The sequence below is a fragment of the Dendrobium catenatum genome, unplaced genomic scaffold, assembly GCF_001605985.2.
Source record: "Dendrobium catenatum unplaced genomic scaffold, ASM160598v2 fragScaff_scaffold_716, whole genome shotgun sequence".
In the NCBI taxonomy this organism is placed as follows: Eukaryota; Viridiplantae; Streptophyta; class Magnoliopsida; order Asparagales; family Orchidaceae; genus Dendrobium; species Dendrobium catenatum.
The window spans coordinates 22,668,224-22,685,278 of NW_021319178.1; the positions used below are offsets into that span (position 1 = coordinate 22,668,224).

Genomic DNA, 17,055 nt, shown 5'->3' on the forward strand with positions numbered 1-17,055 from the left:
TCATGGGTATAAATTATATCTAACATATAACATAAATTAGTAATTATTTATATTAAATTTAAAAATATATATTTAAACTAATTTTATAATTTATGTTAAATAAGAATTATATTATTTATAAAGTATGATTTTAAACTTCCAACTCATTCTTAATTTGGATATTTGATATGTATGATAGGATGAATTTGTGATTAAGTTTAAGGTTAAATTGTCATATTATTATATTAATATTATTAATTCTAATAATATTATTATTTATTATATCATCCAAATAGAATCCTGTCCAATTCGAAACCGGTCGAATTGTGAACCTTTCATTCTTCTTATTCATTGTTCGGTTTTCACAACCTTGATGTATATAGCTTTTCTTTTATCCATGGGTTAAGAGCCCACATGGGGTGAAAGAACCATGTGGGTATAATTTATTAATGCTTAATATATAACACTTTAAATTTTTTGGATATATATCATTATTGTTTATGTATGATTTTCTTAATCGCGAATTTTAGTATTGCATGATTATTATATCATTATTATTTAATTTAAATAAGATTTAAACAATTTTAATATTTATTATATCATCCGGTTCAATCTCAGTCGAATCATTGAACATTGAACCTCTCCAGCTCTCCTTCTTCCAGTTCAATGTCCGGTCCGATTTTTATAACCTTAGTTGTTATTGTTGTATAGTTTAAAGAATAATATTTTTCAGAACTTTAGAAGTTCTGGAATAAATAGAACTTTCCAATTTGTTTTCATGATCAACTGGAAATTTTTTGCCGTGAATTTTAAATATCAATTTATAAATGAGAACACTTCAGGAAATCCAAATAACTTGCCTGGTATACCATGTTTTGTAGGTTCTCAGCAATATGACCCATCCAATGGCTACAAAGGAGCCGTGGAACCTCATATGAAGGAGCTCTTCCTCCCGTTTCGCTGTTTCTGCACAAGAAAAGATGTCAGTAACGTTGAAGTTCTGAAAAATAGCTCATTAATGAACAGAAATACTAATAAATTTACATAATATTTCTTGACATAAAATCTACTACATTTTCTAGATAAACTGCAAGGATGTGGTCGTTGAAGACCATGATGTAGCAAAGGCAATTGTAGAGTTCGTGTCCTATGCAGCAATTGAGAAGCTTGTTCTCGGAGCTCCATCCCGCAATGGACTAATGAGGTGCTCAATGGTTCCTCATTCATATAAAAAATAGAATAAAAGGGAGATTTGCATCTATCCTATTGAAATCACACAAAAAATAGCACTAACATTACTTGATTTAGATACTAGGAAGTTAAATATAATGCAAAAAAATAAGAAATTTGTGGTATATATGTAGCGACCGTTTGCACAACACTACACATTTTTCAAAAAGCTTAATTGAGAATTCTTTCCTATTAGAAGACTTAGAGGCTCGGATATCACCACCAACATTTCCAAGGGGGCGCCAGATTTCTGTACGGTTTATGTTATCTCGAAGGGAAAGATACAGTCAGTGCGGAGTTCAGTTAGGCCAGCTCCTATACTTTCACCACTCAGAGCTCAAATACAGAACCAGGCTAATATCAAGCCAGATCCTATAGATCATCATCAACATGAATCAGGAGTCAAAGGTAAATGTGAGGCTTGGTTTTATTTTCTTTGTTTGCTTAGCGAAAGTATTGAATTGAAACTTCTCTTGCCATCCTCAGGTAACATGACACCCAATGCTCAATGCCTACAACAAGATGAATCAATCAAGTGAGTCCGAAATGCATTTGAGATTTGATCATTTCAGTTTCATAAACTTCTCTGAATTCAAAAAGAGCTTCGCTTAGGAGATAATGAGAAGGGGGTTTGAATCTAGCTCTTGGAAGCAAGTACAAAAACTATAATAACTAACCATGAGAATAGGATTAAAAAGCTATATAGGCGAGCAAGTTGTGAACAACGGAAATGGATTTTAGTCCTAAAATATGAAAAATGAAAACTCCAATGCAAATGGAAATTATCATGAAAATAATAATTAAAAAGAGAGGTTGTAGCCATAACTTAAATCTTGATTAGCAACACGCAGCAGAGATTCAACAATGTCCAGAATAGGTCAAGAAATATTAATGGTGATAAGATGTAAAGATTAGACATAGTAAGTAAAACAGGGTTAGCAATTGAGTTTTGCAGCACTTCGGAGACTGCAGGCATATCACTACGTGATAGGGAGCCATTAAAAGTGTCCGAATTCAAACTGCTCTAATGTAACCTGTGGGGAGATCACCCAAGCATTCACATAAAATTACATCCATACCACTGTAACAGTAACCTCTAGGTAAACTCGGCTAAAAAAACCTGACTCTGGAAATTATAATGAAACTAGAAATCTGACAGGTAGTTCTGAGAATATATAACAGATCATGCTATAATTAACATGTTAGTAGCATCTGAGTGGCAATGTGACAAAATTCACCAATATCCAGAATATGCTTAAAATATCAATCGTTGAGGAAAAAAAAAAACAGAAACAAAAAGCCTACAAAACATGTTTTGTGGCTAAGAAGGTGAATTGTCATTTGAGTTTTGAAGTCTTGAAACCAGCGGGCAATGATTGTAACGTCCTTACTCTCTGCAGATCACCATTTACAAGAGGATTCCATGGGAAGTCATATGCAGATCACTCACAAACTGAGACAGACATATCCGTTGTCAGCTTAGGGAGGCCAAGCACTGACAGAGCATTTCTACCAAGGCTTACCAATTATTCAAATGACCATGACCACAGCTTTGAATCAGTTCCAGTGCGCTCTGTGGATTCATACTACTTTGGAAATGAATTCTCTTCCAACTCGGGGGCTGGCAGCACTACATCATGGTCATCTCAAAACATGGTAAATACACTACAAATGGATTAAGATCTACCAGTAGTTTCATTTCAGAATTGCATCTACTTAAGGCCACTATTTCTTATTTCATTTTATCAGGCATCTCCAACTACTCGGGCAAGTTTATTAATAGCCTAAAGGTTTCCATTTTTTTTTTTTTACATAAATATGAAACAAAATAGCACTTCTAACAATTGTCCACTTAATCTAATAACATTAGTAATCCCTTAATAGACTGCTATGGCTCTGATGTAACATGATTTCACTAAATCGGCAAATCCTTCTAGTTTCACCTTAAATCAGGCTCAACAACCCCATGTCTTGAGACATAATGAGATAATAATTAGCTCACATCATAAATCGGCAAATCCATATCAGTAACTTTGGATTTGAAGCCAATTTTTTACTGATTCTGAGAGAATACTGCCAAGATATTATTATATCTGGTTTTCAACTGAGTCTGATAAGCCAATTTGTAATTTTAACACCAGTTTTAAATCCAAAGTTAGCTTTAGCCTATATTTATGGTGACAAAAGCTCCTTTCCTAAAATGACAAGGTCTAACTAATATGAATTAAACCTAAACGATCATGCTGCTATCTAGATACCAGTGCAATCTATAAATTACAGTTCGTTTGGTTCTTCTTGCAGTGCTATTGTAATTATTGATACTGATTATGGATTTTCATTTTCTTCTTCAAATCATTGAAACTTCAGGATGGCTTTTCAATTTAGATGCTGACCGACATTCAAACAACCATCAGAAGTTGAAATGCTATCAGAACTGCAATTTAAGATACAGGGGAAACAAACAAATGACGTATTTAACTAACAAAAAAAAGACATCAATATGTCAATAAACCAAATAACCCTATATAATTCTTCCAAGTAACTTCTAATCATGTTAGCTTCAATTACAATAACTAAGCATAAAGAATTACACACTTACAGGATGATGTAGAGGCTGAAATGAAGAGACTAAGGCTGGAGCTTAAGCAAACCATGGAAATGTACAACACTGCCTGCAAAGAAGCACTCATGGCAAAGCAGAAAGTAAGTGTGTTCTAAAATCTAACTTCAATTTAGCATTCAATCTCCTAACCAATCCTGATCACAGGCCCATGATCTCGACCGATGGAAGATAGAAGAGGAGCACAAACTGGAAGAAGCTCGCTTGGCAGAGGAGTCAGCTCTGGCCCTCGTAGAGAGGGAAAAGGCAAAATGTAAAGCAGCCATGGAGACTGCTCATGCACAGCAGAAGATAGCAGAGTTAGAAGCACAGAAGAGAAGAAAAATAGAGATGGAGGCTTTCAAAGAGGCAGAGGAGAGGAAGAATGCACTGGATACCTTTGTTCCAACTGTCAGGTATCGTAGGTACACAATAGAGGAGATCGAGGTGGCTACAAAACACTTTTCTGAAAGCCTTAAAATTGGTGAGGGTGGCTATGGTCCGGTATACAGATGTTATCTAGATCACACGCCAATTGCAGTTAAGGTGCTACGACCAGATGCAGCACGAGGAATAATACAGTTTCAGCAAGAGGTAAACAACTTATATATTTAATCTCAGCAAAATATAGTACTATATATAGATGATGCAAAAAAATTATCATGCATGAATAAGATAACAGATTAGTTTTATGATTAAACACAAGAAAATAAGAGAAGTAAACGAACTTTCCACTTGCTAGAGGGAAGATATTAGATTACCAGTAGAATTTGATATCCATGCTTAGACGAGGAAAACAGTAAATATTTTTTTTTTAAATGTGAAATAATCCCTTAAGTAAAACTGTAGCCATATCACGATTATTCATCTGGCCTCTTTTTAAGCTTTTTAATGTTGAAAAGTCAAGAACTCATGATTAATACTTGACAAATCAGAAATAAAGGAAACCAACAATTCATAACAATGTGAAATTGAAAATTCTACGACTATGCTGTAGAGAACAATCAAAAGACCAAAAGAATTTATTACGACCACTATTTCCATCAATTTTTTGCACAAATAATGTTACTGGAGATAATTTCACAAGAAAGCCTTTCTCAGTGCCTCTCATTTACAGGTAGAAGTGCTGAGCTGCATACGGCATCCACACATTGTCTTACTACTAGGTGCTTGTCCAGAGTATGGATGTCTAGTTTATGAGTACATGAAAAATGGTAGTTTGGATGATCGCCTATTTAGAAGAAGAAACACTAAACCAATCCCCTGGCAACACCGATTCCGCATTGCTGCAGAGATTGCCACAGGCCTACTTTTCTTGCATCAAACAAAGCCTGAGCCATTGGTACACCGAGACTTGAAGCCAAGCAACATCCTCCTTGATCAAAACTATGTGAGCAAAATTGGTGATGTAGGGCTTGCTCGCCTGATTCCTCCTTCAGTTGCTAACAGGGTCACACAATACCGGATGACTTCTGCTGCAGGAACTTTCTGCTATATAGATCCCGAATACCAGCAGACAGGCATGTTGGGAGTCAAATCTGACATCTACTCTCTTGGAATCATTCTGCTCCAGATCATCACTGCAAAACCAGCTATGGGGTTAGCAAACCATGTTAGTGGTGCAATTGAGAACGAGACCTTCCTGGAGTTACTGGATGCAACAGTTACAGACTGGCCAATTGAGGAAACCATGAAATTTGCTGAGATAGCACTGAAGTGTGCAGCGCTCCTATGGAAGGACCGGCCAGACCTTGCCACAGAGGTACTACCAGAGCTCAATAGGCTAAGATCTCTTGGAGAAGAAAATATGCAGTACTGTACACTAAAGAACACATATAAATCGCCAATGAACAATCAAGTTTCCATACAGGATACCATGGATGACCCCCACATGTTGCAAAGTTGATAAGGAAGCCAAGGAAAAAGTCTGCGGAATATATTGGAAGGAGATATCAATGTGGCCTGAGAAATAGATGGTAGGTATAATGAAGCCAAGTCATAGAATGTTGCTGCTATGTAACAACTTTTAAAAGTATTTTCTTGTGAAAGTTTTTTGGATTCATAAAGTTTGCATTTCTTACAACTTTATTCATGAGAAAAAAACATGACGTTCCAAAAATTAATGTTGGGCAGAATTTGAATACAATTGTTTCCCACGTATAGCATATCATAAATCAATAGAGTATATTTTAAGGAATAACTTTATCTGAATCATTGTTGTATCATAGCAAAATTTCATTGATTACGTCTGGTGATGTATCAGATCTTTTCATCGAGTTAGGTTAAATCTCAAAGTGCTAAAAGAAATTTAAACAACTACATAAAAAATTTATTTTTGAGATCAAACATACTCCAATGGTGCAAACTTAAAGTTAAAACAATCTTCTCACCATAACAATTCCAATGACATCAAAATCATGCGAGTTCATATGAGGCCTGGACTAGATAAATCATCTCTAAATGGATTGGATAAGATCAAATTTTCTACCTTGTGTGAAATAATTGGGTGAATGCCATGGATGGAAGTAGTAGCATTCCTTCAGCGTGATAGAAAACATCATAGGGTTTATATCTTTTACTTGATTGATTATGATAGTGCAAGTATGTGTATATATAAACAAGAGAATATAGAAATATAAAGAAACACAATAAATAAGAATATCCTTAATAATGAAAATATATTATAATAGTAACAATTGCATATTCCTTCTATAAATATTTAGAACATGTGATAATATAGATATGGTAATATTCCCCTGCAAACTTGAGGCAGCAGCTCTCAACTTGCATTTGAAAAAAAAAAGCTCATAATTGATCTAGTCGATAGGAGAGATTCAGTTGACAATATACCATCTTCTTGAGCCTATAAGTGGTGAAACATAGGATTGCCAAGATTGTAGTCAATGAGAGCAAGAAGGGTCTAGGCAGTCCACTTTTAGAGCTTGGCGAGCCAAATAATGACAACGATGTCAAGGGAGATAATGTAGGATTAGTGCATAATGATGGCGATGCGTGAAAATGGAGAGGACACCAATGACAAAAAAATTGAGTAAGAGGAGGATCTTCAATAGCACATCTAGAGGAAGAGAAGTGTCAAAGTAAAGAAAGGAGGATCAAGCCATCCATAGAGGTTAGGACAAAGAAGGCATAGAAGTACATATACATTTTGAGGAAATCGGTGAAGTTACAATAGTAGAGGATACTGATGAACATAATGGAGGTGATGAGGGCCACAAAGATAATTGTTGACTTATTTTATACAAAAGAAATCTCCCATACTGGAAGTCGTGCACCTCCCTACCCATACCCACACTAACGATTTCTCAAATCGTGCACGAGAACCCAAACCGCCGGGTTCGGGTTCAACAAACTGACCCATTTCAAAAATTAGGTAAGGTTCAGGTTGACCCAAAAGCCCGAGAATGACCCAGATTCAACCCGACAACTCCCATTGTACATGAAATCGAAAATCCTGATTTCCTTCCGCACTCGCGAGTCATCCCGGCCTGACAGCATCGCCGTCCGCCTCTCCCGCCATCCCACGGCCATGCTGTCCTGTCGCCAAGGCTCGGTTCGAAGTCCTAACCCTAGGCTAAGTGCTAAGCCGCTAGCTGCACAGTCCTCACTTCGATGACATTCCTTCCTTCCTCTTCACCGGCTAAGACAATGTTCCTTCCTAGTTCCTTTCCTACTGCTTTGACGAGACAATGGATGAGTCGCCTTCCTCCCATTCGCGCGCTTTTTCGGCCACAACCCGTTTCGTGTCAGGTTGGGTCAACTAGGAAACCCGATGGGTTTGGTCCGGGTTGAATTTTATGACTCATTTACAAAAATGATTCAGGTTCGAGTCGTGTCAAATAGCTTCGAGTTAATTCTGGGTTCGACCCAAACTGACCTGCAACCCTATTTTGACACCTCTAGTGCAAAGTTCCCCATGGAGTTAGTCACATAAAGCATGGTGTTGTGCGTGTTATTTTAAATATTTTATTAATTAATAATTAATTGTGATATTAATATATAAATCTTAAAAAAAATTAATTATAATTTATAATTTGAAATTTATAACATGTTAATAAAATTGTACGCATTATTCGCACTTTGCGACATGCACCATTACCCATGCATGGTGCAAACAGGCACGCTATTTTGATGTGCTACGTCACACCAAGCACACAATGTCGTATGTGCGCCGCATCATACACTATAGCGAGTGTCATTGACATGTATGGTCAGAGGTAATGAAGAATGATAAAAGTGAATGGGAGAATGTGCTTGCCATGCCTCATTGTCATCATCATTAGGGACATGAAGGTATAAAGTAAAACCTTAAAAAATCCTGAACGCAATGTGTTTGGTGCAACGAGTGGAATCTTTGTGTGCTTTTCTTAAAATAGTGAAAGAAACTCATAGGCAACATTCACAACACGATAGATAAGCCATGTTCGTACTTTCTTAGGATGGTGATGAAATTCAAATATGTGTACCTATGCATGACTTTCTTGATGTGACAAAAAATATTGTAAATTCAAGACATTTACACAAAGACCCATGCACTAATGACGCATTTATATGGGGAAGACTCTGGGAGGTTGTCGAATTTTGCACTAATACGGGACCCAAATAAAATAAAATAAAAAGATTCTTTAGCATAAGTGCAATATTTAAATGAATTAAACTAAAATTAAAATAATGAAAGGCAGATCAAATCTATAAGATGAGAACAAGATTGAATACTAAATTGAACACATGGAACTTATAGAAGACATGTAATGAACTAATGGCTCGCCAATGAGTGCGAGCAGAACCTCCCTTCGCACTTAAAATATCAGAACCGTGGATTAGAAGTCAATGAGTTGAATGAGAATGAACAAAAGAACTCCCTTATTTATAAATGGAAGAATAATTCTCCCATAACATCCGCCTAAATAAAATCTAACCATATGAGATAACACAAAGGATAGTGTGAAACACATGTTAGATTCTTGCTCGCTTACCTTGTACCTAGATCTATAATACACGCACAAGCAAATAAAATGTGAGTAATAATGGACTTAAAAAAGCAAAGTCACGAGCACATTCCAATAATAGCACATTCACTTGAAAAACTATCACATTAAGCTTTTACACATCTCAAACAGTTACAGTCTAGTAAATGGTTTCCAAACAATCATAATAACCAATACTAAAAAAGGCTTGTACAAATATTGAATTGCTCAAATTCAATGCCTAAAAATGTAGCGCATACTTTAAAAAAAAGAACATAAATTGAATATGCTATGAGAACCATCTACCCTTTTATTGAAAGAATGAATAACTATTTGAAAAATTCACAAACACTCTCTCAAATGTAAAAGTCAATTTTTTTTACATGATGCTTCTCGAGCGAGTTGCTTGACCTATAAAGCCTAGTCGGAAATTCCTCATTTCAAGTCTAAGCCTTTTCCTTGTAAGTACTTCAGTTGATGAGTAAAAACAGGTAGCACTTAGATGGAATTTTATGATACAAATGTTGACCCATCAGAATATGTGATTCATGTGTGTCTCATTATTGATTTAATTAAAACAAATTTAGAATAGTGTCATCTAATGGCATGTTATGTGCTTTATTTCAGTTTAATTATTTTCTAGCTTGAGTGAGAGAATTTTAAACAAGTTTGAAGGTAGCCGTGTTCACAATAAGCAAGATTAACCATAATGATTGTTTAAGAAACCAAAAGAACTAAAACTAGCATAAGCAAGACAAACAATACTGAAAAAGCAGCAGAAAAGGTGAGATAAGTGTTAAATGGGATGTAAACATGCAGGAAGGTGTTCTACAACATATCAACTACAGGAACAAACATACAATTCCTGATAGCGTGGATAAGGATGAAGAAAGATCAACAGGCTTAACAGAGGAGTATAGTCTCCTTAAGATTTGTAGAAAGGCATAAAGCTTCCTCGAATGTTTCCATATGTAAATCATTCTTTAATATAGCTTTTGGCTCAGTAATGAAATCTCATTCTAAGGAAGCTCGGCCCTCATGTAACAGTTTTGATGGACATTGTTAGAGAACTGTACCTAATATACATCATGTGTATTTACTTTATGGCATTACTGTAATTAGCTTTGCATAGATCTCCAGGCGGACAGCCTAGTGAGTTCTATATATAGATAGGTCTCTGTACTAATTAGATAACATTGGAAATATATTTTTACACAGTTTTTCCTCTGTCTCTGTTTCTTTCCCTCTCGATCAAGAACCTCTCAGAAACCAAGAAGTGGGTTTCTACAGACATGGCTTTAAATAAGAACTGCTGAAGGCTCCCATCTTTAAAGATGACCATTGGACAAAGAAATAAAAAACTTGGTTTTGATATAACAAAAACCATTTAACGGTGACCACCAATAAGACTACAAATGAGTTTGCAACTATCAGTATCACTGAGCACAAAACTCTATACCAAAAGTGGGATTTATAAATCTATTTGTTGCACATATCCAAAAACAGGTTATCTCACAAATGAATAGGTTAATGAAATAAAATAAACAGCAAGAAGAAACTAAACCTTCAAGCAATGCCAAAAACCATCAGAGCGGGTGTGAAGCCAAGATCGGAAGATGGAAAACTCAGCGGCGTCATCTCAAATGGAAGAGAACACGGAAGCTGAGAAGATTGAAGAAGAAGGTTTCATCTCCTCTTCCCTAAAATTTGTGGTCGGAAACTTAAAGAACATTGTGCCTGTACAGCTCTCAACAGAGAATTACATGCTATGGCGTTCTCAGATCGTCAAACTTTTCCGGGCAAACGGGTTTGACAAATTTCTTGAACCCCTTCTTCCTCCCCCGGAAAAGCAAATCAAGCGCTCCGATCAAACTCTCACCGTAAATCCCAAATACACACAATGGCAGTTAACGGATCAGAATCTTGCCGCTGCCTTGTGTTCGACTATCTCTCAATCCATATTACCCTACATTCATCTTGATTCCACATCCAAAATCTGGTCAGCACTCGAAACTCGCTTCCAATCCACAAATCGCTCCAAAATGATACAGCTCAAAAATGAGCTTCACAACATCTCCAAGAAAACCTCTACGATGACTCAGTATCTTACCGATATTAAATCGCTTGTTGATCAAATCGCGGCGCTGGCTCAGTGAACTAGAGTGAAAATCTCCTTTCCCAAAGGCCTCAAAAACTAATGGATCAGTCAAAATCACAGGAGAACTATCTACATTCATTTTGTCTAAAACAAAAGACAAGTTCCTCCCAAGCCTTCTATCCATGTAGGCATCCACAACACAACCATACGTCACAAGATCAGGGACTACACCTTTGGATTTCATGTGCTCAACACTCAAATGGAGATCCCAAAACAAGCCCATTCTAGAAAATGCCAGTGCCCTTATGTTAAATGTCGTGATATCAGGAGAGAATCCAGCCTCAATCATTGCCAAAAATTCTCTTTGGAGGCTTTTCATTTTGAAATTGGCAGCAAACGAGAGCAATAGCTGGTTCCAGAGAAGGTTCCCAGTGTTCCTCCTACCAAGTCCAACATCCTTTAAAAATTCACCAAGGTCATAGAACTTCCTTCGGCTTATATAAGCCAATGCCATTGCTCTGATTGCTTCTTTCTCTATAAGAATTCTCGATTTCTTCAACTGTTCATATGCAGCTTCCATCTCTATAAGGGGGCCATACATGCTATAGTACTTGAGAAAGTCATTTCCAGTGACAGAATCAACCTTAAAGCCTCTAGAAACCATGTCCTTGACAACTGCCTTCATCATATCCAACTGCCCAGCCCTCCCAAAACAATTCACAGCTGCAGAATAAAGCTGAGAAGCAAAACTGAAACCTATAGAGGCCGCTTCATCTAGAATCCTCATAACTTCCCCAAACTCTCTGGTTCTCACATAGGCGTCTACTAAACACGAAGCAACCCCGACGCCTGACACAATTGAGCTATTTATTATCTCACACCACAACGCCTCGGCTTCATCGATAAGTCTACTCTCCATGCAATAAAGCAAAAGAGCTGACAGGGTAGCAACTCCAGGTCGGATGCCCAGAGATTTCATATCAAAGAGTACCTTCTGAGAAAAATCAGGTATTCTGTAACATCTGCATGCACCGATAGTTGCAGCAATCTCAGCTTCCTCAAGGTTTCTATCTCCTAACTGCCGTTGCTGCATTAGCTGTACCTATATTCATAGGGAGAGAGAACAAATTACCTTACTCAAGGAATGCATAGTACGTGAGAAGTCTAACCAGTGCAACAAACAAAGCATCTCTACAAAAGAAATTGGTGCTTATGGACTGGAGAGCCATTAGCCGTAATGTAGCAAAGAATGTTCATTCCTAAACCCGCTGAGAATATAAGCATATGAATCATGAATAACCTTTTCTTTTTTATAAGCTTCCCAGTTGTAAGTTATCAGAAGTTCCGGCTTCTGAATCTTGTAACCATATAATTTAACCAAAAAAAAAAAATTCTAATGATTTATCGTCAATCAGTTATCACATACAAAATCAATACTAATGGAAGGTCAGTTTTACTAATGAATAACAAAAAAATTACTTAATCCAAACCAGGGATTCTAAATAAAGTTTGCATCCTCCATCTGTCACAAAGCCATCCATGGCTAACAAGTGCGGTAATCAAAGACAAAAAAAGTAGCTCACCTTCTGGCACAAATTGCTTGGACTCGAAGAAACCCTAGCACGCCGTAACTTGATAGCCCGCGGAGAAGAAAACGACGACGGAGAGAGGGAGCTGATAGTCGGACTCACGGCTATTTCCATCTCAGCTTGATGTAGAGCGGCTGGAAACCAAAAGGAGAAGCACCTGGCGGAGCCTAAGCAAAAAAACGTTACCGGCATGATTGGGTCGTTTCAGCTGAATGATTTTAGAGCTTTCAAAAACTGGTGGCTCTCGACCAACTTAGGCTGTTAAGCTGCAAGTAGGACAGCCCAACCAGAACTTAGGTTTCCTTTCCACCATTTTGCTACTGTTTTTTAAAATAAATTTTTATTATAAATTTTTTAATATTTTAAAAAAAATTATTTAAAAAATAATAATAATAAAATCATCCCAAATAAAATCTTAATAAATTTTATAAATTTAAATGAGTTAAATTATTTCAGAATTTAAATATTATATAATTATGATAGAAAGACTAACTAATCAAACATATTTTTTGGGAATGTTAAGTGAAAAATTCTCCCATTAGATGACTTCGAGCTTGCACCTCTTTTTCAAAGCTCTATTACAACTTCATTAAGTATCAAAAAAGTTGTTTTCGAGAAAGTTATGAAGTGGAAAAATTGCATTAAGTTCCCGGAACTTATTTAGTTCGGATCACCCACTTATGGTTGTTTTTTTAGTAACTGGAATCTATTGTGCTGCTTCATACGGTTGTTGCTGGAGCTATTTTTTTCGTAGATGCCTTTTTGCTGCCTCAGGAAGCTTTTCATGGATGTGGCTGCTGGGTTTTGTGCCTCATCTGGACAATGATGAGGCTCCAATTTTTTGACTCCCCTTTGGACGGTCTTCGGGCAACCAATGGTTTGAGATTTGGCTGATACTCTATATGACATCCCTAAGTCCATATTTTTTGGCAATTGGAGCTTTTAAGAATTTATGTTTAATTTCTGTTATTCTTTTTGCTGCTTGTTACTGCTCTCTGTTGATCATTTTTTGTGCTCTTTTTGAGCTCTGATTGAGCTTAGCTGTCCCTTTAGTTTGGGATCTTTTTGTTTCTTTTTTCACTTATAACTTTTATTTTTCCTTCCTTTAATATACGGGCTAAGCCCAAATTTTCCCAAAAAAAAAAAAAAACTTGCACCTCTCGAAGAAGAATGAGTATGACACTAACTTCTAATACAATTTTCAGCATACAAAGCCCCAATATTTGGATTAAAAATTTTAAGAATTGTTTATAAGAATATATGATCTTCATTTTTAATGAATATATAGTTGAGATAATGTGATTGGACAAGACAAAATCTATAAACTAAAAACACTTTAATAGGAGTTCAAATAGTGTTAAATTAATCATTCAAAGTGTAATTAGAAGCTTTTATAGGCTATTTGAGGTTCAAACATCATTAAATTTCATGTGCTTATATATATATATATATATATATATCAAATGGTCAAATGTAAAATTTTCAATTTGTCCAAGGGAGTCTATAGAGTTTTGACAAAAAAAAAATTGAAATGCCCTCTTTAAAAATCTATGAATAAGTAACGTTTTCGCTTATCCAAGAAAAAAATTTTGGTGGATAGAATTACTCAATATAGATAATTATAAAGCACTACATGCTATCACCATTGCCCAATTTCATCAATAGATCATCGTCGTTCAACGCTTTTCAATGACCAAGATCCCTTAATCATCAACATTTGATATCTATTTTTCTAGTTATTTAATCTCCCCTCCTATTAAGAGAGAAAGACCAAGTTGGCCACTTTATTTGACTTCTATCATCATTCGTCACCTATCATTTAATGCATGTTAACAACTAATATTCAACAATTTTCATCAAGCAACAACTAATGTTCATCTTCCTAGATGTCTCATATTTCTCCTATCAAAAAAAAAATTTTTTTTTTGAGCCAATTTTTATCTAAAATCAACCAATGCCTATTATTGATGCCCATATTTCAAGTCATTCAATCTTCCTCTATCAAAAGAGGGATAAGACTATTGACGTAGCACATAATGTGCATGTAGATAATTAAGTTAAAAATTTAATTGCAATAGCTAAGACTAAAGCTCAATAAATGAATGAAAAAGGCCCAATTAGGGTAAATTGCATGCTTACTTTTTAACAAAAAAATTGGGTATTATAATCCCAATCAAGAGCTAGTTTTAGATATGTTAAATGTAATTTATATTTTAATTTTCATTTAGAAGTTTGTACGGTTAGTTATAAAATGATTAATTAGGGACGATGCATTAAAAAATAGGTAGTTAGAATTCCTCTTTGATGATCACTAACCCTCTTTCTCTCCCTTTTTTTATTTTCTCTTTTTTTTTTAAGTTAGTCTTGTAATGCCTATAAATATGAGCTAATATGCATTATAATCTTCAATTTTTGAATAAAATAATTTCGTGGAGAAATGCTCTTCATTTGATTGGCATTTGGTGGCTTCATATGTGTGTATTATCTTTATTTCTTTTAGGTTAATTACAAATCATATTAAACACCTACTTTACTATATTCACAACTCTTCCTCAACTTCAAAATCATACTTTAAGACTAATAAACTAGCAACTAAAATCATAAAACCCTTCTAAATATTTTAATATAGTTATCAACTCAAATAGAGAACTCTTGAACCTCGTCTTATTTCCTATACTTCAACATCTTCTTAAAATTTACCAAAATCTACAATCAACTCCAAATCACAAGTTCACATCCCAACCTAATTTTCCACCATCATCAACAATCCTTTATCTCACATAAATGTCACTCTCTAAAGTGATCTTCAAAATTTTGCCAAACCATCCCAGACTGGACTAATCTTGATATTTTTACTAATATACCCCTATAAAACCATCATCATTTCATCATAAATTTTAGAATTCTTTGCTAAATATCAAACTAAATATCCATAGACTTTTTTATCCATTAGTCTCACAAAAAGGCTACCAATCACCATCAATTATTCACCCTCCGACACCTAGCCTTTTGTTTCATCAATTATAATTAGGTGCATATGAATAACCAATGTAAAACAATTTTTAGTCTTTGAAATATAATATTTATTTTTTCGATCTCCCTATATCCTCTCCTATTATGAAAATAATTAATTCAATCATCAATCATTACCCAACATTTAACATACATCATCGATTATCATGTGATGCTTACCAACATTTGTTTGCCACTAATATTTAACCGTGCTCTTTTCTTTATATCAAGAGAATGACTAATCTAACTAGCACCATCTCTCAACTTTTTTATGTTTCTCTTTAATCATAGCCTAATGCCTACCAATGATTGAATTTTGATGTTGAATAACTATTAATGTATGGCGTACAATCCTCTTAGTCCCTTTGATTGCCCAACTTATAAAGAGAATGACTAAGTTGAACATTGACTTTTGTATAGCCTTCAATATTCCTCATCAATCGTCACATAACACCTACCAATTACTGACATCTAATGTCAGTCAGCTATTATTGTCTTATCCTCCTAGAGTCCTAACTAGTCACCTTGTTATAACCTTTAAATTTTATAATATAAGTTTTGACCTACAATAGTTAAATTTATTTTAGGAGTCATTATTAGTCCAAATTTTAAACATTCTTCACCATAACATAAATATTATTATGTTTTAATTATACTAATTTTTGGGCATTATTAAAATTCCTTTAAAAATTGGCACATGTTGGTGTAAATATAGTTTTTGGGATCGTTAGGTATGTAATAACCCATATTTTATCCAAGGAAATTGATTTTTTTGGAGTCAATATAACTCTAAAGTGCAAACCATTTTTGCCATAGAATTGAGATTGTGGTATTTTACTTATACAAATCTTTTCGTAATTTTGGGCACTTGTGAAAACCCTTAAAAAATAGGTACCTATAGGACAAGTAAGGATTTTAGGATTGTTAGGTGTCCATTTTACAAACTAATTTTATTAATATTTTTAAAAAAAATGAATTATTTTTTGTAATTTTTTAAGTCTGAAATGATTTATTTGAATTTTATACTAAAAAATTGATTAAATTAAATATTATATCAATATAATATATTATTTTATTATAAAATATCTTATGGCATTAACATATTCTTTTAAATTCATTTTCCCCTTTTGGATTTTAGCAATAGAGAGCATTTGATTGAAAAAGTTAGGAGAGAGAAAAAGGAAATCGAGATTTGGAGGTCGTGGAGCGATTTTTGTCCGTCGAGTCTATTGGAAATTTTCTCGTCTTGTTGTAAGGAATGTTTATCCTATTTTTTATTTCAAAGATTTTATATTTTTGATATTTTTGTGATCAAATTTGCATTTCTATTAATGAAAAATACAAATAATTTTGTATTGGTAAGACTTTCACCATGTAACTTTTTATATATTATAGAGATTAAGATTATATATGCACATTTTGAATATTTATTTAAGATTTTTTATCTAATGATTTGGAAAATACAGTAACTTTTATCTACACAAAAATTTATTTTTACATCTAAAAATAGTAGTGTAGTACAATAAAAGTCTTAAAATATTATTTTATATGATATAGAGTAAT

General features: G+C 34.6%; 2 protein-coding genes across 2 annotated transcripts in view; one reads left to right on the plus strand and one right to left on the minus strand.

Moving 5' to 3' along the window:
- The window catches only part of LOC110097234 (U-box domain-containing protein 35-like), a 7,973-nt gene extending 2,238 nt beyond the window's left edge, over positions 1–5,735 (plus strand). Inside the window, exons 2-8 of the mRNA XM_028695979.1 lie at positions 861–961; positions 1,062–1,183; positions 1,406–1,617; positions 2,576–2,865; positions 3,811–3,912; positions 3,977–4,402; positions 4,890–5,735. Coding sequence (XP_028551812.1) covers positions 861–961; positions 1,062–1,183; positions 1,406–1,617; positions 2,576–2,865; positions 3,811–3,912; positions 3,977–4,402; positions 4,890–5,714 — 2,078 coding nt within the window. The 3' untranslated portion in view covers positions 5,715–5,735. The remainder of the gene's footprint in view (positions 1–860; positions 962–1,061; positions 1,184–1,405; positions 1,618–2,575; positions 2,866–3,810; positions 3,913–3,976; positions 4,403–4,889) is intronic.
- Positions 5,736–10,793: 5,058 nt separating this feature from the next.
- LOC110097231 (pentatricopeptide repeat-containing protein At3g42630) lies at positions 10,794–12,756 on the minus strand. Its single transcript, XM_020823495.2, has 2 exons — positions 12,475–12,756; positions 10,794–11,993 (listed from the first exon to the last, which is right to left on the minus strand). The coding sequence occupies exons 1-2, from the start codon at positions 12,670–12,672 to the stop codon at positions 10,794–10,796; spliced, it is 1,398 nt and encodes a 465-aa protein (XP_020679154.1). The 5' UTR covers positions 12,673–12,756.
- Between the last annotated feature and the right edge of the window lie 4,299 nt (positions 12,757–17,055).